The sequence below is a fragment of the Herpailurus yagouaroundi genome, unplaced genomic scaffold (assembly GCF_014898765.1).
Source record: "Herpailurus yagouaroundi ecotype Mexico unplaced genomic scaffold, PumYag 140, whole genome shotgun sequence".
NCBI lineage: Eukaryota > Metazoa > Chordata > Mammalia > Carnivora > Felidae > Herpailurus > Herpailurus yagouaroundi.
The window spans coordinates 78,713,260-78,738,351 of NW_024412395.1; the positions used below are offsets into that span (position 1 = coordinate 78,713,260).

A 25,092-nucleotide genomic window follows, 5' to 3' on the forward strand; every position below is an offset into this window, starting at 1 on the left:
AATGACAATCCACAGTCTGGGAGAAAATCTTTGCAAAGCACATATCTGGTAAAGGATTGATATCTGAAATCTATTGAGAACTCTTAAAACTTAGCAATAAGACAACAAACAGTCCAATTTAAAAAGGACAAGAGATTTAAGCAGACATCTCACCAGAAAACATATAGAGATGACAAATAAACTTATGAAAACATACTCAACATTACATGTCAGCAGAAAAGTGTAAAATAAAATGAGATACCACTACACATCTATTAGAATGGCTGAAGGCCAAAACACTGACAACAAATGCTGGTTAGGACATGGAACAAGAACTCTCACTCACTGCTGGTGGGGATACAGAATGGTGCAGCCACTTTGGAAGACAGTTTGGCAGTTTCTTACCAAACTGAACATACTCTTACCATATGATCCAGCAATCACACTTCTTGGTATTTACCTAAATGATGTTCACACACACACATAAAAACAGCACACAAGTGTTTATAGTAGCTTTATTTATTATTGCCAAAATGTGGAAGCAACCAAGATGTCCTTCAATAGGTGAATGGATAAACAAACTGTGGTACGTCCATACAAGTCCATACAATGGAACATTATTCAGCAGTGAAAAGAAATGAGCTACTATACCATGAAAAGACATGAAGGAAACTCAAGAGCATATTGCTAAGTGAAAGAGGTCAATCTGAAAAGCCCACATACTATAGTATTTCAACTATATGATGTTCTGAAAAGGGCAAAACTTGAGACAGTAAAAAGATCAGAGATTGCCAGGGGTTTGGGGTGGGGAGTGATGAGGGGATGAATATGTTGGAGCACAGGAGACGTTTAGGGCAAGGAATTTGTTCAGTATGATACTGTAATGGTCAGTACATGGCATTATACAGTTGACAAAATCCATAAAATGTAAAACACAAAAAGTGAGCCTTAATGTAAACAAACTATAAACTTTAGTTAATAATTATGTAACACTATTGGCTCATCAATGGTAACAAAGTTACCACACTAATAGAAGATGTTAATACAGGGAAACTACGGTGGGGAGATAGAGGAAATATGGGAACTCTTTGTACTTTCTATTCAATTTCTCTGTAAACCCGAAACTGTTCTAAAAATAAAGTTATAAATTTAAAATTTTTCTAAGCAGTATATGTAAAATTCATGTAATTGAATATAAATGAAAAGGTTGTGCTTTAAAAAAAAAATGTTACTGAGGTGATTCCCAGAAACAAAGACAGCCCAGGGCTTTAGGGACTAAAACTGAGATTTTTTTTTTCCAGGATTTTATTTAAATTCAAGTTAGTTAACATATAATGTAGTACTGGTTTCAGGAGTAGAATTCAGGGATTCATCACTTACATATAACACCCAGTGCTCACCACAAATGCTCTCCTTAATGCCCATTACCCATTTAGCCCATCCCCCCACCTGCCTCCCTAAAACTGAGAATTTGATTTCTGTTTTTTTTGTTTTCTGATAAGCAGGTTTTCTGAAAACCCGCTTTCTTCATATGTCAGGAATAATGGTATTCCCCACTGCTTCCACCAAGAAAGACCTAGATTGATATCTGAGGCTGGTGACAGTGTAAGGAGTCTAGGATACTAAGTCAACTAGGAAATTATATTGAAGCCTTGAAAAATGATGCCCTATGTTAAATGATAGCAAACAACTGGCAAAACTGTTGCCTACAATAAGAAGATGAAAAATGAGTCTAATGAAAGTTTTAAAAACTGAACTTATTTTCAAATTGTAGATTCATGTGTCTTCATTCCTGAATGATATTTTCACCAGGTATAGGATTCTGAGTTGACAGTTCTTTTCTTTCAGCACTTGAAAAACGTTATTTCCTTCTGACCTCCATGTGTCTGGTAAGAAATTTCCTGTCATTTCAATTTTTTTTTTTTCCCTATAGGTAAGGTGTGTTGAAGTAAAATGAACAAACCTCTAAGAATCTCTAAAGGAAAGAAAGTTTTATTCAAGTCCAAATTAGGACAGCTGAGGGGGTTACACAAACTTCACAAAGAGAGTGCTCCACAGATGAATATTTGGTGTAGGGTTATATACATTTTTTTACATAAAAAGTTACAAATTATTAGACAAAGAACATTTCAGAAAGTTGCAGACCTTATCTTAAGTTGCTAATAGACATAGGGCTATATGACTTAACTCCTATGGGAATCAGGGGAGTTTCTTCCTTTTCCTTATCTTTTGTTCAGAATGCTCTTTTTTGGTTATCTTAACAAAGCAGATGTACAATATGTTCTTGGGGAAGAAATAGAGCCCATGCTTTGAAGTTTTAAGTCACTTTGTCCTTGGCTAGTGTTAAAGTATAGCTTCCCTGGGAGCCCAGTAGCAGAGCCCACAAACGTTAAAAGTTGAAAATTTCCTTTATCAGGTGTCAGCTTTTTCTGGATGCCTTCAAGATTTTTCCTTTGTCTTCAGTTTCCACAAGTTAAACTACAATGTACAGTGGCATAGATTTCTTTTGCTTTATCCTGCTTGAGGTTCATTCAGATTCTTGAATCTGTAGGTTATGTCTCGCTAAATTTGGGAAATTTTTAGCCATTATTTCTTTAAGTGCTTTTTCAACCCTACTCTCTTCCTCTTCTCCTCCCAAACTCTAATGACATGAATATTAGACCTTTTGTGATAGTCTCACTACCCTCTACGGCTGTTTATTTTTAATTTTTTTCAGTCTATTTTCTCTTTGTTATTCAGGTTACATAATTTCTATTACTCTACCTCAGGTTCACTGATTCTTTCCTCTATTTCCTATACTGCTTTTGAGCCCATCCACAATGGTTCTTATGTAGGTTCTTTTTTTTTTTTTTTTTACGTTTTTATGTGTTTATTTTGAGAGAGACAGAGACAGCATGAGTGGGGGAGGGGCAGAGAAAGAATCCCAAGCAGGCTCTGTGCTGTCAGCGCAGAGCCTGATGTGGGGCTCAAACTCATGAAACTGTGAGATCACGACCTGAGCCGAAACCAAGAGTTGGATGCTTAACCAACTGAGCCACTCAGGTGCCTATGTAGGTTCTTTTTTATGTCTTCTATTGCATTGTTGAGACTTTCTCTTTTTCAATTTTGTTTCAAGTGTGTTTGCAATTGTTTGGTGAAACATTTTTATCATTGCTGCTTTAAATTCTTCACCAGAGAATTATAATACCTCTGACACTTCACTGTTGGTATCTATCGTCTTTTTCATTCAGTTTGAGATTTAACTCATTCTTGGTATGACAAGTGGTTTTCAAACAAAACCTGGAATTTTTCATATTATATGATTCTATCTTATTTAAACCTTTGGTTTTAAACTTTGATACCATTCCAGCAGAGGAGAGGGGCTATTAGCTTGCTACTGCCAAGTAGTGATAGAAATCCAGATTCCCTGCATGGCTTGCTTTGAGAGTGGATGGGAGGGAAGAGCTTCTCATTACTACTGGGTATAGAGAGATAATCCAGTTCTCCACACAGTCTATAACGACACTGTGGTAGTGGTGGCCTCATTATTGCTGGGCAATGGCAAAAGTCCTGAATTTCCATATCGTATCCACTGACAATGTGGTGGAAGGAGAAGCCTGTACTGGACATGGAGATAAAAGTCCAGGCTCTCTACTTGAGCCTCTCTGGCACCACCCTAGCAAGGGTGTCAAGATACCTTGTTCAACATGAGGGTAGAAGTCTAGGCTCTCCATTCAGCCTTTGCCTCTTGGGTGGCGCAGTGTTTCCTGTGACATTTTGCTGGAGTAGAGCATTGATTTTCTAAAAGTTTGCTATCTTGCAAGGCCTCCCCTTCCCTCCTGCTGTCCCTACAGACAGCAGCCTTTCCTTGAAACTTTTGCTGTCTGTGCCTAATGGAGTTTCTGAGTTGCTGGATTCTTTAATTCTATAGTATACAAGGCAAAAAGAAAACCCAGTGTATTTACCATCTTATTATTCTTTGAGTCTCAAGGTCCCTGGCCTGTCTGCTTTCTTTTTTCTACCTTTCAGAGTCATCTTATGTTTGTTTTATAGATAATGGCTTAGCCAAGTCTGCTTCCCTTCTTATTTTATTCCCCTTGTGCTTAAGTTCAAAGATCTCTGAATTCTAATACACTAGAGTAGAATCTGGGTGTGGTTGTTTTAAGATATATCCATAAGTTTTGACATTCTTCCCTTCAAGTAGAGCCTAATTCTTCCCTTGAGTGTGGGCTGCACTTAGTGAGTAGTTTTTAACTAGTCTCCCTCCTCCCCAGCTCTATGCAACTACTAATCTACTTCTGTGCTATTTCCAGACACCTCATATAAATGGACTCATACAATTTGGTCTTTTGTAACTAGTATTTGCCAGTTAGCATGATATTTTCAAGGTTAATTGATGTTACAGCATGTATCAGCACTTCACTCTTTTTTATTACTGAATAATATTTCATTATATGGCTATATCACATGTTATTTATTCATTCATCAGTTAATGGGCATTTTATTGTTTCCATTTTTTGGCTGGTTTTTTTTTTTTTTTTAATGTTTATTTATTTTTGGGACAGAGAGAGACAGAGCATGAACAGGGGAAGGGCAGAGAGAGAGGGAGACACAGAATCGGAAACAGGCTCCAGGCTCTGAGCCATCAGCCCAGAGCCTGACGCGGGGCTCGAACTCACGGACCATGAGATCGTGACCTGGCTGAAGTCGGACGCTTAACCGAATGCGCCACCCAGGTGCCCCTTGGCTGTTTTGAGTAATGCTACTATGAACATTTACAAACAAGTTGCTACCTGGATATGTTTTCATTTTTCTTGAGTATAGATCTAGGAGTGAAATTTCTGGGCCACAGGGCAAATCTACGTTTAACATTTTGAAAACTGTTAAACTGTTTCCTCAGCAGCTTCCCCATTTCTACCAACAGGCATTTCTACCAATGCCTGACAGTTCCCCAACTTGTCCACATCAAGACCAAGACTAGTTATTATCTATATTTTTTTATTATAGCCATCCTGGTGGGTATAAAGTGGGATCTCTTGTGCTTTTTTTTTTTTTTTCAACGTTTATTTATTTTTGGGACAGAGAGAGAAAGAGCATGAACAGGGGAGGGGCAGAGAGAGAGGGAGACACAGAATCGGAAACAGGCTCCAGGCTCTGAGCCATCAGCCCAGAGCCCGACGCGGGGCTCGAACTCACGGACCGCGAGATCGTGACCTGGCTGAAGTCCGACGCTTAACCGACTGCGCCACCCAGGCGCCCCATCTTGTGCTTTTGATCTGCATTTCCCTAGTGGTGAGTTGAGTATTTTTCATGTCTTTTTTGTCTATTTATAGATCTCTGAAATATCAGATCCTTTGCCCATTTTAAAAATTGGGTTCTTTTTATTGTTAATTGGTAAGTATTCTTTATATATTTTAGATACAAGTTCCTTATCAAGTATGTGATTTTCAAATATTTTCTCACATTCTGTGGGTTGTTTTTTCACTTTTTACTGGTGTTCTTTGAGCCACTGAAAGTTTTTTATTTAGATGAAGTCCAACTTAACTATGTTTTTCTTTTGACTCTTGTACTTTTAATGTCATGTCTAAAAAGGCTTTAGTTAATGCAAGATCATTATTTACTATTTTTTTTCCTCAGAGTTTTATAGTCTCAGTGCATACATTTAGGCCTATGATCCATTTTGAGTTAGTCTTTATGTATGGTATAAGAAAGGGGTAACAGCTTCATTCTTTTGCATATGGCTATTCAGTTGCCCTAGCACCACCTGTTGAAAAGACTTCTTTTGCCATTGAATTTTCTTGGCACCCATGTTGAAAATCAATTCACCATAAATTTAAAGTTTATTTCTGAATTCTCAATTCTACTCCATTGGTCCATATATCTATCCTTATGCCAGTACAACATTGTTTTGATTATCATACCTTTGTAGTAAGTTTTGAAATGGGAGAATTAGGAGCCTTCCAACTTTGATCATCTTGTTTCAAGACTATTTTGGCTATTTTGTGTCCCTTGCATTTTCATCTGCATTTTAGGATCAGCATGTACATTTATACAAAGAAGGCAGCTCAGATTTTGATAGGGATTACACTGAATCTGTAAATCAACTTCAAGAGAATTGTCATCTTAATATTTTCTGATCCACAAACATGAGATGTCTTTCCATTTATTTAAGTCTTTAATTTCCTTCAACAACGTTTTGTAGCTTTCAGTATATAAATTCTTCATCTCTTTCATTAAACTTATGCCTATTTATTCTTTTTGATTATATTGTAAATGAAATTTTCTTAATTTCACTTTTGTATTGTTCAATGCTAGTGTACAGAAATATGATTGATAGTTGTATATTGATCTTGCATCCTACATCTTTGCTGAACTTTTTTATTATTCCTAATAGTTTTCAGTGGATTCCTTAGAATTTTCTGTATACGAGATCATGTCATCTGCATGGTTTTACTTCTTCCTTTCCAATCTGATGGTTTTTATTTCCTTTTCTTGCCTAACTGCCCTGGCTAGAACCTCCAGTACAGTGTTGATTGGAAGTGGCAAGAGTAGACATCTTTATCTTGTGTCTGGTTCTTAGGGAGCCATCAGTCTTTCACCATTAAGAATGATGTTAGCTGTGAGCTTTTCATAGATATCCTTTATTAGGTTGAAAAAAGTCCCTTCTATTTCATAGTTTGTTGAAAATTTTTTTTTTCTGTCATGAAAGGGTATTGGATTTTTATCAAATGCCTTTTCTGAGTCCATTACGATAATCATGTCACTTTTGTTTTTTCTTCTATTGGTATGGTGTATAATGTTAATTAATTTTCAAATGTGAAACCAACCTTGCATTTCTGGGATAAATCCTACTTTGTGCATAATTCTTTTTGTGTGTTGCTAAATTTGGCTTGCTAGTATTTTGTTGAAGATTTATTAAGTTTTTAGTTGGTATTTCCTAACTTTTTAATAGTGGATTAAGTATAATGTATGCAAGTACAATTAGTTAAATCATTGCATTTTAGCATTCACTGAATGTTAAAAATAATCCATAAGGTCTTGACACATAGTGATTATATTTTGCTGAAGCAATGGATTTTGCTGAAGTATATATTTAAACCATATGCTACAAGACCAGTGTAAAGAGTGTCACTTAGCTAGTGAGACTAGCCAAAAAGTAAGCTTCCAAATCCCCAGATGCCTTTATTCTCTAATTTAGTTTTGTTAGGCATTTGGGGGCAAAACTATATGCTAGAGTTGCATACCTCATCTGAAGCCCGTTCCTTTCAGTGTCCAATTTTGGTACAGAGGCATATGAAAGCATGCTAAACACCTGTCCAAAATCGAGAAAAACTGAAAAGATTTAAAACATTATTGGAATCTCTCAAAGAATATCAAATGCGATCTGATTCAAGTTCCATTAAAAAAATTTTTTAGAAACCTTTTTCCATTTCTTTCACATTCAGTCTCCCATAGGAACCCATATTTGAGGTCTTCTTTTTTCCCCCATTCTCTGCTTTTCTGTATCCATTCATTTTACCTTTTAGTAGAGAAACTGCACATTTGTGACCCGTAGGCCAAATTTGGTCTATGTGTGCATTTAATTTGATAAAACATTTTAAATACAAATTTAATTAGTTTGCAAGATTTATAAATTAGGAAATGACACATAAAAATCTATGTATCTGATTTCTCTTGAAAAATTTGAGTTTGAAAAAAAAGAAAAATTGGAGTTTGGTAAAATGTTGCCTTCATTTTACTACTGGCTGGCAGTGAATAGTGACTGCCTCCTTCAAATATGATTATTTTCTTCTAGTTTGCTGCGGTCTTTACCATTCCCTATTGTATTACACATGGCCAATTTTACTATTTATGATACAGGGTTAGCCTCTGTAGATATTGGAATTTATGACATTTTAATGCTATCCTTTTTAATATATATTAATTACGCTCTCTCAGATTCCTTCCAATTCTGCAACTTTTTCTATTTATTATATTGAATAGTATAACAAAAGTTCTGAAAGCCCCACAGGATCCCCTGAGCAATGTCTAGAGTCCAGAGATAAGCTGTGGCCTTTTGGGCCCTATAAACATATTAAAATTCCTGTGGAGACCGCTATCTGATAAAAACAAAGAGGAAATCCAAACAACTGGTTACACTAACTTTGTATATGCAAGACCTCTTTCAGGGAAGAAAAGCCCATCTCCAAGAGAGAATAAAGGGGGAAAGTGGTGGGCAGTCTGTGCCTACTGCTGTTAGCCAAGTAGAGATTTACAAAATTGGGTCTTCCTGGAAAAAGGAAGAGGAGATAGGGAAAGAAAAGAGATATTATGGTAACATCAATAGGACCAATGAAAAGGAATTATAATGTCAATGACTTAACATAAATGACATACATACCTCAACTAATGAATTAAGAGCTGTTATTTTCTCTGGAAGTGGCTCCTGTAGGGTTATGTAAATCCTTAACTGTGGGGGAAAAAAAAACACCTTGTGCTTATTTCAGTCTGTTTCTTTACTTGACCCTTTAAATCTTTATTTGTATTTCTTAAAGACCTCAATTATCTTAGAACAACTGGGACAACTTATAGTATTTAATGTTTACTACAATTAATCTTTCTAGAGCACAAGAACTCCTCACCCTCTTGGTTTTTTTAAGGGAAAGGGCAGAGAGAAACAGAGAGAGAGAGAGAGGGAGAGAGAAAATCTTAAGCAGGTTCCATGCTGCGCAGAGCCCAACTCAGGGCTAAATCTCATGACCTTGAGATCATGACCTCAGCTGAAATCAAGAATCAGATGCTTAACCAACTGAGCCACCCACCAGGCACCGTCTCCATCCTCTTCAGTAGTGACCAATTCAGTTAAAAGGTCAACCTAAAAACAAGACTACATAAATCAAAAACTGCATTTGGAGTACATGTACGTGTTTGGGTTACTGGATTACACTTCAGTAATCCTCTACCTAACAAGAGAAAGTAGCAATATGTATGTGATTCACAAAATAGAGTGAAGGCTGGTTTCCTAAACACGATTCTATATTCATAATTATATAATTGGCCTCAATTTTCTTTTTAACCAGTACTCTGTAAAAAAAAAAAAAACAAAAAAACAGACCTACTTAATAATAATAATTAATTCTTGATTGGTTACACTATTATGATGTCAGATAGAACCCAATAATTTGAACCAAAGTAGGTTAGCATAGTACACTTCAATGAAGTCACTATAGTATATATAAGAAAATTATATTTTATCATTTATTCATTTGTGTTCTTACTTCAAGACTATTTGTTAATATTTGAAATGTGGAGAAAAGAAAACAGTATGTATAAACACAATCATATACAGACTCAGAACAGTTAATAATATGAAATTCTTAGTTTGTCAAAATGAGCAATCTTTTAGAATTTCTAAAAGAAAGAAAGTTTTATTTCATCCCAAGTTAGGACGGCTTCCCAGGATGCACAATCATCATAGAGAGTCCTCCAGGGAAGGAATATTTTGTGTAGGGTCTACATAAAAAGTTACAAATCATTAGATAAAAGACATTTCAGAAAATTACCTAATCTTAAGCTTTTGGTACATGCAGGGCTGTATGACCTTAATCTTATGGGAACCAGGGAGGTTTTCGTTTTGTTTTTTTAAACTCTTTATGATTGAAATGCTCTTTTTTAGGTTGTTTGTAAACAAAGCAGATGTACAATGTGTACTCAAGGCAGAAACAGAGCCCATGCTTTGAGATTTTGCTGACTCTGGTAAATGTATGGCTTCCCTGAGAGCCCGTGAGCAGGACACAAACACTGAAAGTTGAGAATTCCTTTATTGTATCAACTCCTGACCTACAGTAACGCCCCAGTAAATGTTGGCTGTAATTTTTACAATCATCACTAATATTGTCTTCTATAGGGCTCTTTACAGTGCCTTGCCTCACAGGCACCTGAAGTTTAGAATACTGGACCCTTCCCCTTCCCCTTCCCCTCCCTGCCTTTAGCATACATTTGGCCAAATCTTCCTCTTACACAACTGGACACAGATGGTTGTTGGACACCTATCATTTTCCTACTGTCCGAACTGGTTTTTGAAAACCCTAAAACAGCAAATCTTGTTGGCTGCAAACCCCAGGGACAACAATTGTGTAACAGCTAATGCCTTGCCCCATTTTTCCTGTTCCAACTCATGTGCCCTGTTCCCCAGTACCAGTCAAAGGTGCATTAGATTTCGTATCTAACCACAAATTCTCATCAACCTAGAAATCTTAGTTTATCTACAAAGAAAATGAGCTGGTGAGAAAAGGGAGATTCCCTTCATTTAACATTCAAAGAACTACAAAACAAACAAACAAACAAACAACACCTCACCTGCAAGGTGAGCCTACTGAAACGGGAGTATAGCATACTCAAAATTCTACCCAGTTACTGGACAACGACCTTCGAGCCACTCCTGCTGCTGCGAGTACGCTACAACTTCTGCCCTTCTTTCAGAGTCCTTACTACATTCCCTCTTCCTTTGCTCTCCCAACTCTTTCCCAGACTTCCGTTCGAACTTCCCGGGCAAAGCAGAACCCACCAATCACAAACGTCTTTCCTAGGGCCACGCCCCCATCGCCCCCTCTGGGAACCGAGTCGGATTTCGTGCACACCCCTCCTTCCCTTACGCACGCTGCGCGGGGACGTCGGCCTGTGACGCCGTCGTCGCCCCCGCGCCAAGTCCCGCCCGGGCCGCTCCAGCCGACCGTTGGGCGGCCTGCCGATGTCCCTCCCTCAGGACCTCCCCCCACCCCTGAACTGCTCTCGCGGCAGCGACCCATGTGGGAGTTCAGGCTCCTGCGGTCGCCACCGCTGCTGCTCCTCCTGCCGCAGCTCAGCCTCGGAATCGCCGCGTCCCGCTCGCAGGCCGAAACCATGAACCTGGGCGGCGGCAGCGGTGCGCCGTTCTCCCCGTCGGCGGAGGGGCGCCGGACGCAGTGCCTGCAGCTGTCCACGGTGCCGGGAGCTGACCCGCAGCGCAGCAACGAGTTGCTCCTGCTGGCGGCGGAGACAGCCGGGGAGGGACCGGAACGGCGGGCCCTCCTTGGGGACCGGGCGAAGGAGGAGCCGCAGCCAGCGTCCCAGCATCACGTTCTCTATTTCCCGGGGGATGTGCAGGTAACCTGGGGACTGCCTGGACACCTGTTCCTTCCTCGTGTGCATATGCGAATGTCCCCATTTCCCCCTCGTATTAGTGCGCGGTTCCTTGCCTGTCCTGAACACACCCACACATGCGCTCACGGCGTGGCTCTTCCGTTGCTCCACGAAATCCAAAACCGCCCCTGCCACACCCCTGACCCTGTGCTTCTGGAGCCCCAGAGGGAAGGTGTCCTTGGAGGGTTACGACCTCGAAAGAGCCAGCTGTTTAGTGTAGGCTTCGATGGGTTGGAATTTGAGACAGAAGGAATGAGACACATAATGTATATCCATTCGATAACTTCGTTTCTCGGAAGTGTGTGTGTGTGTGTGTGTGTGTGTGTGTGTGTGTGTGTGTGTGTTAGACAGGAGACAGGAATGACTTGTAAATTAACTTAGCACTTTAGGGTTCCGAAAACGCTGACAGTAATTAAAAAGCAAGCAAGTAAAAAAAAAAAAAAATACAAGGGTATGACACTTTCAGTTACCCTAGAAAGGGAGGGTGGGTGGAAGAAAAGGGACAGTAATTAAGCATGTCAATATTTTGATGATCACCTAAAAATTCTTTACTTTTGTTTTTGTATGTGATTTTATCTTAATTATTATTTTTATAGCTTCAGGCAAATATTTGTGGCTATTTTGTCCTGGAATGCCGGGTCTTAATCTGGATCTTAACTCAGAACCGCGTCGTCTAATACGCTAGCCATTAGGTATATGTGGCTGTTTAAATTAAATAAAAAATCCAGGTTCTCAGTCACACTAGCTACATTTCAAGTGCTCAGTAGCACCTAAGGTTTGTGTGTTTCCTAATGGACAGCACAAATACAAAGCATTTCCACTGAACGTTTCCATCATCATAGAAAGTTCTGTTCGGTAGTGCTGATGTAGATAGCATGGCTTGTCTAGGCAGCATGGCTAGATAGGTTTCTTATACCATGAAACAATATTACTTTATTGTTTTTGAAATTGATGCTTTAAATGATATAGTTACAAACTTTGTGCCTTGTGTCGAGTAATGGTTAAGATATATGTAGTTTTTTCTCTCGTTCTTAAAACAATTGACTAGTCTAATTGACTTCTAATAAAAACTCTGAAAAAACTAGTATTTAGATTTAAGACAAGATACTTAATTTACTCAATTGATGCTCTGTTGCTCAGTTTGGGAAAATAGCATGGCAATGCTGACAGCAGCGACTTCCAGAGATTTGAGGACCAGCTACTGTGTGCATCATAATGATGATGATGATGGTGATGATAGTAATGGATAGTAGATAGTAAAGGATCGTAACTAACCTTTCTTGAGTACCTATTAAATGTTTATAAAGTGTACCAGCCAGAATACAGTATCTTCAGATGAGGTCTAAAAAGTGCTAAATACACATAGAGTAATACCTCCTTTCGTTTTGACATTATTCACTTCCTAATGTAGCCCGAGATTCCATTAGCTTTTTGGACAGTGATATAGTGTTGATTTATGCAGAATATGAAGTGCTTTAAAAACTCAGGTCCTTTAGAGAAGAATAGGATAATGCATCAAAAGACTTTGAGGCCAGATTGCCTAGGTTTGAACCCTGATTCTGCACTTTTTAGCTATGAAATCTCTGGCCAATTGCAGCTACCTCAACTATAAAATAGGAGTAATAATTTAGAAGGTGTCAGTGAGGACTAACTATATGAATACCTAATGACTAACAGTTTCTTCTCATCTTTCTGATGACCTTTTTTATTATTGGGCTACCCTTGGGCTCAGTTTGTGAACTTTTCTACTCTACCTTTATTCCTTTAGTAATCTTTCAGTCTTGTGGTTTTACATACTATCTGTACTCTGATGACCTTCAACACTTTTGTATGTAGCCTAGATTCCTGGAACTTTGGACTTACCAGTCACCTGCACAATATTGCCTTTTGGATATTTAATAGATATCTCAAACATATCTCAAAGCAAACATGAATCTTTGCCTTTAAATCTGTTCTTCTTGCAGTCTTCCTCATCTCAGTTAATAGAATTTCCTTTTTTAGTTGCTCAAGTTAGAAACCTTGAAGTTATTTTTTAGTAACCTCTCTTTCACACTTCATATCTCACTCAATCAACAAAGTTGTTTCTCCTCCTAAATGTATCTGGAAGTGATCAGAATTATAAATTTGAAATGTAAGTCAAATCATGCCATACCACTGCTCAAAACTTTCCAATAGTTTTCCATGTCACTCAGAGTAAAAGCCAGAGAACTTGATGGTTTGTATGGCTCTTCACTACCTTTACGTTTTCCCATTCTGTTGCTTTCCTGTCTCCTTTTTCTGTTTTACTCTGCCATAGCCACACCAGCATTCTAAATGTCATTCATGGCAGCCATACTTCACCCCAAAAGATTTGCACATACTGCCTGCAACAGTATTCTTCCAGATACCTGTAGGATTCATTACATCACCTGTCTCAAGGCTACTCAAAAGTTGCCTTCACAATGAGGTGTTTTCTGACCAACCTATTTAGTAATCATATATATGCACGGGATTCCTGTCAGTTTTTCTCTTTTATTTTTATCCATTTCATTTACTGTATTAGTTAGTCATTTTGTTTTTTACCTGTCTTCAAACACTACAGTGTAGGCTTCATGTCTGTTTTCTTCACTAATATGTTTATGATGCTTACTGACTGGCATGTTGTAAATATTCAGTAGATAATTTTTTGAATGAAATAAATGAATGAATATATGTAAGTTGCTTTGAGCAATGCATGATGAAGTGCTTGATAAATCTTGGCTGTTATTATATGAAATGCTTTTGGGCTAGATTTCCTCATCTGTATCTTTGTACTTGATTCTTCTGAGCCTAATGTTTATGAAATTTACACTGTTAAATACAGCTCAGCTTTTTTATTGATCCTTTTATAGAACCATTATTTTGCTTTGTATCATACATAGATTAAATAAGCATTCTTTCTGTATCTTTATTCTTAATTTGGATAAGTACTGAACAAAATAGGGCCAACGGAACTTTGTAGGGTACCATTAAGAGCTTACCTTATGTTAACACAGATTTGGTATCATTTGGATCTGATGGTCCATGTAATTTAAAATTTTAATTATCATTACTTTGTTGATGTTCCTTTTGCAATCATTTTGTCCTTTTTTATTCTATACTTTTTATTTTCTCATATGAATTAACAGATGAGCTGAGAACATAGTAATTCATATTTCTTTAGGTGCTCTGATTTTGGAGGGGGAATCTATTTTTTTTTAAGTAGACACTTTCCAATTTTCTTGAGTTCTCTTGCTTTGTGAAGCCTCAGGGTGTAAAATTATACTTATCTGTCTCTCTCTTTTAAGTATAAGCTTACAATTTGATGAATTTTGACAAATGTTACAGTTATGTAACCAACATCACAATCATGTTATACAACATTGCATCACCCTAAAAAGTACCCTTGTGTCCTACTTCTGTCAGTCTCTTTTCTCAGCCCCAGGCAACTAGTGATCTGCTTTCTTTCACTATAGTTTTGCCTTTTCTAGATTTTCAATAATTTAGAAGCATAGTATGTAGTCTTGTATCTGGCTTCTTTCAGTTAATATATAATGCTTTTGAAATTCATTATTATTGTTGCCTGTATCATTAGTATGTTCCTTTTTATTACCAAGTCATTTTCTGTGTATAGATATACAGTTTGTTTACTCATTCAGCGCTTGGTGAACATTTGGTCATTTCCAACCGTTAAAGAAATTTTGTTTTCCTAAAGGCTAGGATACATAGTATGCCCTACGTATATGTCCTGGTGAGTAGAAGACTCACTCCTTTACTATTTACACTACTACCACACTCACAGTACTTCTGAAACCTGATATGTGGGGTTTTTCCCCATACCAGGTGATCCTCTCTGACACTAGCTGGATATCCTACAGTTCAATTCTGACAGTATCTACCTGGGGTTATTGTCACATTTCATAAGTTAAGGACTGAGTCCCACTAGACTGCTCCCTCCACTTCAGATGCCCATCCAAGTCCCAGGTTGTCACCTGTACTGCTGACCGACTGGCTATAAATTGGGCTTCCCGTGACCCCCTCCATGGGTTCAGTTAATCTGCAGGAGCAGCTTACAGAATTTATGGAAACAGCTTACTTACTATTTACCCACTTATTATGAAAGGATGTGATAAAGGATACAGATGAATATCTAGATGGAAGAGATGCATAGGATAAGGTATGTGGAAAGGGGTATGGAGCTTCCATTCCCTCTCTCAGTGCACCATTACCCTAGGACCTCCATGTGTTCACCAGCCTAGAAGCTACCCAAACCCATATTTGGGGATTTAAAAAAAAATTTTTTTTAATGTTTATTTCTGAGAGACAGACAAAGCGTGAGCAGGGGAGGGGCAGAGAGAGGAGAACAGAATCTGAAGCAGGTTCCAGGCTCTGAGCTGTCAGCACAGAGCCCAATGTGGGATTTGAACTCATGGACCGCAAGATCCTGACCTGAGCCGAAGTCGGATGCTTAACCAACTGAGCTACCCAGGAGCCCCATATTTGGGAATTTTTTTTTTTTTTTTTTTTAATGGAGGCTTCATTGCATGGTCATAATCAATCATTAACTCCATTTTCCAGTCTATTGAGAATGGAGAGTGGGACTGAAAGTTTCAAACTTCTAATCATGTCTTGGTCTTTCTGGTTGACCACTTCCTATCCAAGAGTCCACCAAGAGTCATCTCATTAGAGCAAAGATGTTCCTGTCACCCAGGAAATTCCAAGGGTTTTAGGAGCTCTGTGCAAGGAGCCAGGGACAGGTGTGTGTGTGTGTGTGTGTGTGTGTGTGTGTGTGTGTGTGTGTGTATTCTATTATTTTGCACTTGATATATGCTCTGGGGTTTCTTGTGCTTCTTGTTGGGCAGCCTTCTTAGGCTATTATGGTCCTTCTAGCTTGCTTACTTGGGATGTCCACTTTATGCTCAATAAAGATGTCCCCTTCCACCATTTTTGATGGAAGTACAGCTCGTATCCCATATAGTTATCCTTGCTCTGGTGTAAGAATAGTTCGCCTAGCTTAAAACTTTATCTTGAATGTCTCCAAACTATTGGAGACACATGCATGTCAAGCTTTCCTAAAAATCTTTTGTACTTTTACTTCAATAGCAGTATGGGGTGGGCCTGTAAGTTTTTGCAGGTCAATCTACCTGTGAAATAACCACCTCTTAATTGCTCCAAGACATTCTTTTGCCACTTGTCTCACTGGTGATGAAGAGAAGCATGCCCCACTAGAAGCATTCCCCCTTAAAAGGTAAATAAGTGCATTGCCTTCCCAACTGGGATGAAAATTCTCAAAAGAAAATGCTCTCTTCCTGCAGTCTTTAGCCTTTTCTGTAGATTGGCCTTGTTTTAATAGCCTGAGTTGCAGAACCAGCTTTGGCTACCTTTAGCAAGTCCTATTGGGATGTCTCTTTTTAGAATATGGGAGTACTTATCCATTGTTTTGAGAGCTGCAAAGGTTTTGACACAACAGTAACCATCCTGTTTTTATGTTTTATGTTTTAGTTTTATGCATTAAAAGCATTTTCCCCCTCTGATCATGTAACCTGGGGCTAATCAAAGAAAATACCAAGTTTTTAGATTTACCACCTCCTATGTGGTAAATTGTGAGAATTGTAAAATCTTGAGTTCATTTTGGCTCATTAACTAAATAACTATATAATATAATAACTGTAGTTTCTAGGATCTCCATTTCCTTAGCTATATAAAGGATTTAGATAAGCCCTTTCAGATCTAAGCTCCTATTTTAATTATATGTCACAAATCAATATGCAGAGTACAGTAGCAGAATCCATAAAAAATTAAATGATAGCCTTCTGAGAATTAAAAGTTTTTACATGTATGACAAAATAGTCAACATTAATGAGATTACAAACTGTTAAGAAGGACTTGAGCATCTGGGAAAATTATCAAAGGACATGAAACCGAGAACAGAAGAAGAGAAAGAAAATTGCCAATAAACATAGAAAAAAATTCAACCTGATTAGGAATCAAAACATGCAAGTTAAAAGTAAGCTATTTTGAGGTGCTTGGGTAGCTCAATTGGTTAAGCATCTGACTTTGGCTCAGGTCATGATCTCACAGTTTGTGAGTTCGAGCCCATGTCAGGCTCTGTGCTGACAGCGCAGCGCCTGGAGCCCACTTCAGATTCTGTCTCCCTGTCTCTCTGCCCCTCTCCTGCTCATGCTCTGTCTCTCTCTCTCAAAAATAAACAAACGTTAAAAAAAAATACATATATATATAATAAAAGATAAAAGTAAGATTTTTTATCATAGTAGAAATTTTTTAAAAATTGATGCTAATATGGGGGCGCCTGGGTGGCGCAGTCGGTTAAGCGTCCGACTTCAGCCAGGTCACGATCTCGCGGTCCGTGAGTTCGAGCCCCGCGTCAGGCTCTGGGCTGATGGCTCAGAGCCTGGAGCCTGTTTCCGATTCTGTGTCTCCCTCTCTCTCTGCCCCTCCCCCGTTCATGCTCTGTCTCTCTCTGTCCCAAAAATAAATAAACGTTGAAAAAAAAAATTAAAAAAAAATAAAAAAAAAATAAAAAAAAAAAATTGATGCTAATAGCCACTGTGGGTAAGGATGTGGGTAAATTCTTATATACTTCCAGTGAAATGTAAATTGATATTAATCTTTTTATGGACAGTCTAATAATTATCATGCAAATCTATATTTATGATATGGAACCATGCCTGTAATATATTTTTAAGTGAAAACTGTATGCATAAGCTTGTTGAGGGAGAAATAAAGAATGCTCTTTTTTTAAAATGTTTATTTTGAGAGAGAGAGAGAGTGTGCATGTGTGCAAGCGTGCGAGGGAGGGAGGGGCAGAGAGAGAGGGAGAGAGAGAATCCCAAGCAGGCTCCGTGCTGTCAGTGTAGAGCCTGACTCGCCGCTCAGTCTCAACAACTGCCATCATGACTTGAGCCGAAATCAAGAGTTGGACGCTTACCTGACTAAGCACCTAGGTGCCCCAAGAATGCTCTCTTATATATGTATTTGTATATGTGTATGTATACTAAAGAAAACTGGAATGCTACACTCCAAAGGTTTAATAATGATTACTTCTAATTGATAATTTTATGGAGGATTTTTCTATCTTCCTTATGCCTTTGCATGTAGATAGTTTTTATAGTGAGTATTTTATTAGTTTTAGTTTTTTAATAGAAAATATATGCATATTGTTAAAAATTCAGTTTCTTTAAGGTTATACGTTGGTAAGTAAATCTCCTTTTCACCCCAGTCTCTCCAGTCTCCCATTTCTCTTCACCAAGGCTACCATTGTTACTGATTTATATGTCCTTCCAGAGACATTCTATGCTGATGCAAACTTTTTAAAAAAAGCACAAATGGTAGCATAGCATACAGTGGATTTTTAGCCCTTATTTTACAACCCGTGTTAGTACTCACACGTCTATTCTTTTGAAACAAATAACCTTATACATACTTAATTGTTCATGCATATATGCAAGTATGCCACTGAGATAAATTCCTAAAAGTGGAGTTACTAGGTCAAAAGAGAAGTTCATTTAAAATTGTTCCACATAGGGGTGCCTGGGTGGCTCAGTCAGTTAAGCATCCAACTTTGGCTCGGGTCATGATCTCATGGCTCGTGAATTCGAGCCCCTCATGGGCTGCCAGCTCAGAGCCTGGAGCCTGCTTTGGATTCTGTCTCCCTCTCTGCCCCTCCCCCATTCATGCTCTGTCTCTCAAAAATGAATAAACGTTAAAAAAATGTTTTTAATTCTAAAATTGTTCAACATATATAGTTTACGGCTGTTAGAAAAAAAAGGCAAATCACAACTCTGTTTCTCTTTTTCTGACCACTTTTTACTGCCTTCATTTCTACTACCACTTTTATTCAAACTACCTTCTTTTCTCAGGATTATCCTTCAGTAGCCCCCTACTGGTCTCCCTGCTTCAACTCCCGACCCTTCAACATAGGAGCCAGAGTAATCATTTCAAGACATAAATTATTTCAGCCCTCTGTTCCAAACCCTACCAAGCAAAAGCCAGAGCCCTCATACCTCCCCTCCTCCCCAACAATCTCTCTGACTTTGACTTTTCTATTTGTTCCTGATACGGAGCTACGCTAGCCTCATTACTGTATCTTGGCTCTACCAAACATGCTTCCACTTCAGGGCCTTTTGTGGTTGCAGTTCCTTATGCCTGAAATGTCATGATTCACTCCCTTGGTTCCTTCTGTTCCTTCTCAAGTAGCCGCCTTATTGCAGACCACCCTGTGTTTTAAATAAGAATCTTCCACCCTCTCCAAAGCCTTGTATTCTTTTTGCCCTGCTTTTTAAAACTTTTACTCCATTGCACTTAACTACCATCTAATGTTTTGTGCCGACTACTAGCCGCTTGTGGCTATTGACCACTTGAAATGTTAGTCTAATCAAGGAATGAAATTTTTAATTATATTTAACTTTAAATTGAAATCTAAAAACTGATACTCAGTTCAGTTCCTAGAAAACTTTTAAGTATATTTGAACAACTTGGGTAAATGAGTCTACTTTTTTGACTGTAAATTTTACAAAATCTAAATTCAGATCTAGTATTTCCAATGAAAATTCAGCATCCAAATTGAGATGTGCTATAAGTGTAAAATACACACTGGATTTCATAGACTTTGTAAGAAAAAGAAATGTAGTAATCTCTCAGTTTTTTATAATGGTTACATGTTGAAATTATAATATTTTACACATCTTGGGCTCAAAATACATTATTAAAGATAGTTTCACCTGTTAACTTTTTACTTTTTAAAATGTAGCTACTAGAAATGTGTGGCTCATGTTATATTTCTGTTGGACAGTGTTGCTCTGTTTACTTACACAGTAGTTTATTGTGTATCTCTGTACTAGAATGTGAGCTCCATGTGGGCAGGGGTTTAGTCTGTTCTGATCCATACCCAATCAGTAGGTATCCAATAAATTTCATAAAATAAATGAATAAATCTGAATTTCTTCTTTTTTTAAAAAAGCTACTATGAATACAAATTAAAAGGAAAACAAAATTTATGTGCATATCCTAGAACCTGAGCAAAAAGTTACTACTATATATAGAATGCTTATAAATAAATAAGATCCAAATAAAAAAGGGCCAAAGTTATGAACAAACACAAGTAGAAATCCAGGTCGTTAATAAATATATAAACAAAGTTTCAACTTCATTCAAATTTTCAACAAATCCAAATTAGAATAAGCTATCCTTTGCCTAAGAAATTGCACAAAGATAGAAGAAAAATTATACATATCTCTCTGGAAGACAGTATTGTAGTCTGTATAACTAATCTTAAATTATGGATATTTTTTTACCCTGTTTTTCCATATCCAGGAATTTATTTTTAAAGAGATAATCACAGATATATAAAAAGATGTTTCTATTAACATCCATTGCAGCTTTGTACAGATGAAACCTTGAACAATGCAGGGGTTAGGGGCACTGACCCCCACATAGTTGAAAATCTACATATAACTTTTGATTCCCCCCAAATTTAACTACTAATAGCCTACTGATTAGAATCAGAAGCCTTACTGATAATGTAAATAGTCAATTAATGAATATTTTGTATATGTATTATATGCTGTATTCTTACAATAAAGTGACATTTTTCTTAAGAAAATGTTATTAAGGTGGCATCTGGCTACTCAGTAGGTGGAACATGCAACTCTTGATCTTGGGGTTGTGGTTCGAGCCCCACATTGGGTGTAGACATTACTTAAAAATAAAATCTTTTTTTTTAAAAAGAAAATGTTATTAAAAAAATCATAACAGAGGGGCGCCTGGGTGGCGCAGTCGGTTAAGCCTCCGACTTCAGCCAGGTAACGATCTCACGGTCCGTGAGTTCGAGCCCCGCGTCAGGCTCTGGGCTGATGGCTCAGGGCCTGGAGCCTGTTTCCGATTCTGTGTCTCCCTCTCTCTCTGCCCCTCCCCCATTCATGCTCTGTCTCTCTCTGTCCCGAAAATAAATTAAAAAAAATGTGAAAAAAAATCATAACAGAAAATACATTTACAGTATACTGTATGTATAGGAAAAAACTTGCTTATAAGTGGACCTTCACAGATTGAATGCATGTTGTTGAAGGGTCAACTGTATGTAATACCAAAATGAAATCAAATTTAGCATTCAGTTCCAGTAGTCCAAAGAGGGGTGGGGTTCAGGGTAACAGCTTTAAAGGGAAAATATTTTTAAAGTTCTGTCTTGGTCAAAAAGTCTGCTTAATAAACCAGTTTTTATTTTTAGTTAATATGTTAGGAGTAGGAGATTTTATGTATACTAAATAACATTTATTTAAAATTATTTATAATCCTTTTAAGGTAAGTTTTATTTTTAAATTTCTACTGTGCTATTTAGCTGTATCTCATAACCCTGTCTTTTGATGGTTTTGGGGTTTAAACTGATTAAATGATTTGTTTAAAATTCTATCAGAAAGTAATGACATATTTGTAGTTTTCATTTCTAGTATGTTAACCATGGGTCGGTCATTATAACATCCCAATTTTCTCCACCATAAAAATGGGAATCTATTTTGTGGAAATAATTTTATGTAAATGTGTATTTAATGCTTGTTTCATCTTTCTTACCTTTCAGAATTACCATGAAATTATGACTCGTCATCCTGAGAATTATCAGTGGGAAAACTGGAGTCTAGAAAATGTGGCCAACATTTTAGCCCACCGGTTCCCCAATAGTTACATTTGGGTGATAAAGTGTTCTCGAATGCATTTGCACAAATTCAGCTGCTATGATAATTTTGTGAAAAGTAATATGTTTGGTGCTCCAGAACACAATACTGACTTTGGAGCTTTTAAGCACCTTTATATGTTATTAGTTAATGCTTTTAACTTAAGTCAGAACAGTTTGTTATCAAAGAAGAATGTGAAAGATTTGAATCAGGACTCCAAAGCATCTAATTGTAGATCCAGTTCTTCTCACACTACTAATGGTTGCCAGGGAGAAAAAGAGAGGACCTGTGAAAAGTTTGATGAGTCTGCCATGAGTTTTTATCCACCATCACTAAATGGTGCTTCTTTTACTTTGATCGGATTCAGTAAAGGTTGTGTTGTTTTGAATCAATTGCTTTTTGAATTAAAAGAAGCCAAGAAAGACAAGAACATAGATGCTTTTATCAAAAGCATAAGAACAATGTACTGGCTGGATGGTGGTCATTCCGGAGGAAGCAATACTTGGGTTACTTATCCAGAAGTCTTGAAAGAATTTGCACAAACAGGAATTATTGTTCATACCCATGTAACACCTTACCAAGTATGTGATCCAATGAGATCTTGGATTGGAAAGGAGCACAAGAAATTTGTTCAAATACTTGGAGATTTTGGTATGCAGGTGACTAGCCAAATTCATTTTGCAAAGGAAGCTCCTTCCATAGAGAATCACTTCAGGGTTCATGAAGTATTTTGAGACTACAAGAACATTAATGTCCTTGTTCAGTGGAAGAGCAGAAGCACTTTGAGTGTTATAAATTCAGGTAGTGAGATCTAATTCATAGATGCACTGTCAGTTTTTCGGGGGCGGGGGGGGTGGGGGGAGGAAGCACACATTCCTAAAGAGTGTAATGTGCAATAGTATTCCTTGCTCGTGAATGTGAACAGTTTTTAATTTGGATTGGGTTAGAATTAGTTCATTTGAAAAGTAAAAGGTGATTTGTGATAACCTTACAAGGAGATACAAGACCCTTAGGAATGAGAGTTATGATATAGTCCTTCTAAAAGGTAATGAAAATTGTTATTGTTGGAAATAGTTTATTTTCTGAGTACTAATGTTTGGAACTAATTTTGGTGACACTAACGGTAATTAGCTATTTTGGCACTCAAAACTCCCATTTTTCTTCAAATAAAGCAAAGGCACACTGATGTTTTCCATAATTCTGGAATAACTATATCCTGCCTCTTATGTTTTATAAACTCATAGTCATCCTTTAATGTGCCACCAAGTGTTTTTTTTCTTGAAAGTCAAAATGTATTTGTTTCCACATTTCCAAAAACATGTAGTAATGTACAGTTGGTTTTTAAAAACATTACACTTAAGCACTGTGGCTTTTAGATAAGACATTTTGGACTTGACTCTTGGCCAAAAACCAGTTCTTTGGCAAAATTGTTTTAATTAGAACATAATTAGGTATACTGCGTAAAAATAGACTACAAATTTAAAATCTTTTCATCATATCAGTCTTTTGAAAGAGATCAACTTAGGTGAAATAAATATATAACACTCGATTTGTTACTGCTCTATTGAAAAGGAGGCAGATTCTATACATCTAAGTTAGTGTTTCTCCAGAAGCTTGATTTTGTCTGCCAAAAGAAAGCAGCTCTCTTTGGCCAAAATGCAAAATTATATTGCTATAAGAAAAGTTACAAGGGAAAGTTTGAAGACACAAATGATTTAGTTTTGGCTCAAAAACTGAATTTGCTTAACACTGCTACATAATTTGGGTGAGGTTTCCTTCTGCCTGTTTTTCTTGACCTAGATAAATACATTTTGAGAAACCAAGATCTAATGAGTGTCAACTAACACTGACAGCTGTATGATTACAATAAAAGGTGAGCAGTCACTTTTTTATTGCTTATTAATAATTAGCTTTTGCAGGTCATGAAATAATTAAGCAGGCATTGCCGCTTTCAAATTGATAAAAAAAGATACTGAAGCTTAATATCTTAATAACCCAGAGGACCTAAATTTATAAAATACAGAATTAAAATGTTAATCTCTTGGTTTCTTCCCAGACTTATATTTTAATGACTCTGTAATACATTCCAAATATTCAAACTTATCAGAATTCTTGCTCACCAAATGCTTAGAAATGACATCCCTTAATTGTATAAAGTACAGAATAGTATCTCAATTTTTTTTAAGGACAAGTTAGTTTATGTTGGTTCAATTTCTTTACCGGCTTTTAAGACCAAAAATTCCCAGTAAGGAAACCAGCAACCTGATTCTAGCATTTTATTACCTAATCTTAAAGTATCATGATTGGTTGGATGGCTTCTTTCAATGTTTAATAATCCTTGGTTAAATTCATGTGTATCTAATGTTAAGTAGCTAAGTTACTGAATGCACTACTGAGGGGGAAGGAAAAGCACTTATTTCACAGGATTAGGTAAAATGGAAAAAAGAAGGATTTATCTGAAAAATCTGAGATATTTAAAAATCTGGGTTCTTTAGCTATCTAGTCATATGACTGCTTAATTATAATTGTTATGTGTTCAATGGATGTTAAGAATAACTCACTGGACACCTGGAACTGCCATTGCAACAGATGAGAGTGTTGAAAGTAGAAATATTTTCTTGAATGAAAATATATTCCAGCTGATCCCTATTCGAATATTTATGACTTCCAATTTGTTCTTTCTCTACATTTGTTTAAAACTATTGTAAATGTTAGTGTATCCTTTTGGATTGTGCCTTTGTGTTTGTGTCATGAGAATCAACTGAGAAGTCATATAGATAATGTGAAAGTTGTTACCGCCACAGCATGAATGTACAATTGTATTAAATTTAATCCAGAGAAGTCTGTTTGGATGTGCTTTATGTTAATAGATTTGTTAAAATTTCAGATTGTTACTTGGAAGGAAGCTATTTCTATCCACTTTGCTAGTTTAGGTTTGTATGTGTCTTCATTAACCTTCCATGTCTTTTCATATGAGCAACTTTGAGTCTTTCCTGTAAAAATACATTTCTTCTCTCCTTTAAGTTGCCCCACAAAAATTTGCTTTATTTCCATTTCTTTTGCTGAATTTCTTGTGGAAGAAAAACTCAAGTAAGTAGGTTTTTCCTTTCATGTGCTAATAATTTCAGGTATATGTATTTCTTGTGCTCTCCTTAAGAGTCTTAGTTAAAATATGGTGTGATCTGCTTTTCATTTCACCCATGTAATGATATATATAAGCACCCACCCAGGCAAGAAAGATCCAGGCTCAGACAAACCAGTCTCAAGCATTTGAGTATGGAAATGTGTAATA

At 37.1% G+C, this 25,092-nt stretch overlaps 1 protein-coding gene across 1 annotated transcript; it reads left to right on the forward strand.

Annotated features, from left to right (window-relative positions):
- Window positions 1-10,610: 10,610 nt before the first annotated feature.
- Window positions 10,611-24,823, forward strand: CUNH2orf69 (chromosome unknown C2orf69 homolog). The gene is made up of 2 exons (XM_040475782.1): window positions 10,611-11,082; window positions 21,707-24,823. The coding sequence occupies exons 1-2, from the start codon at window positions 10,744-10,746 to the stop codon at window positions 22,532-22,534; spliced, it is 1,167 nt and encodes a 388-aa protein (XP_040331716.1). The 5' UTR covers window positions 10,611-10,743; the 3' UTR covers window positions 22,535-24,823.
- Window positions 24,824-25,092: the final 269 nt, after the last annotated feature.

What these genes read in the sequence shown, in the direction of transcription:
- CUNH2orf69 (XM_040475782.1), top strand. Translation starts at nt 10,744, where the DNA reads ATGTGGGAGTTCAGGCTCCTGCGGTCGCCACCGCTGCTGCTCCTCCTG. An exon ending in ATTTCCCGGGGGATGTGCAG is followed by an intron (nt 11,083 to 21,706) that starts GTAACCTGGGGA and finishes CTTACCTTTCAG; the next exon opens with AATTACCATGAAATTATGAC.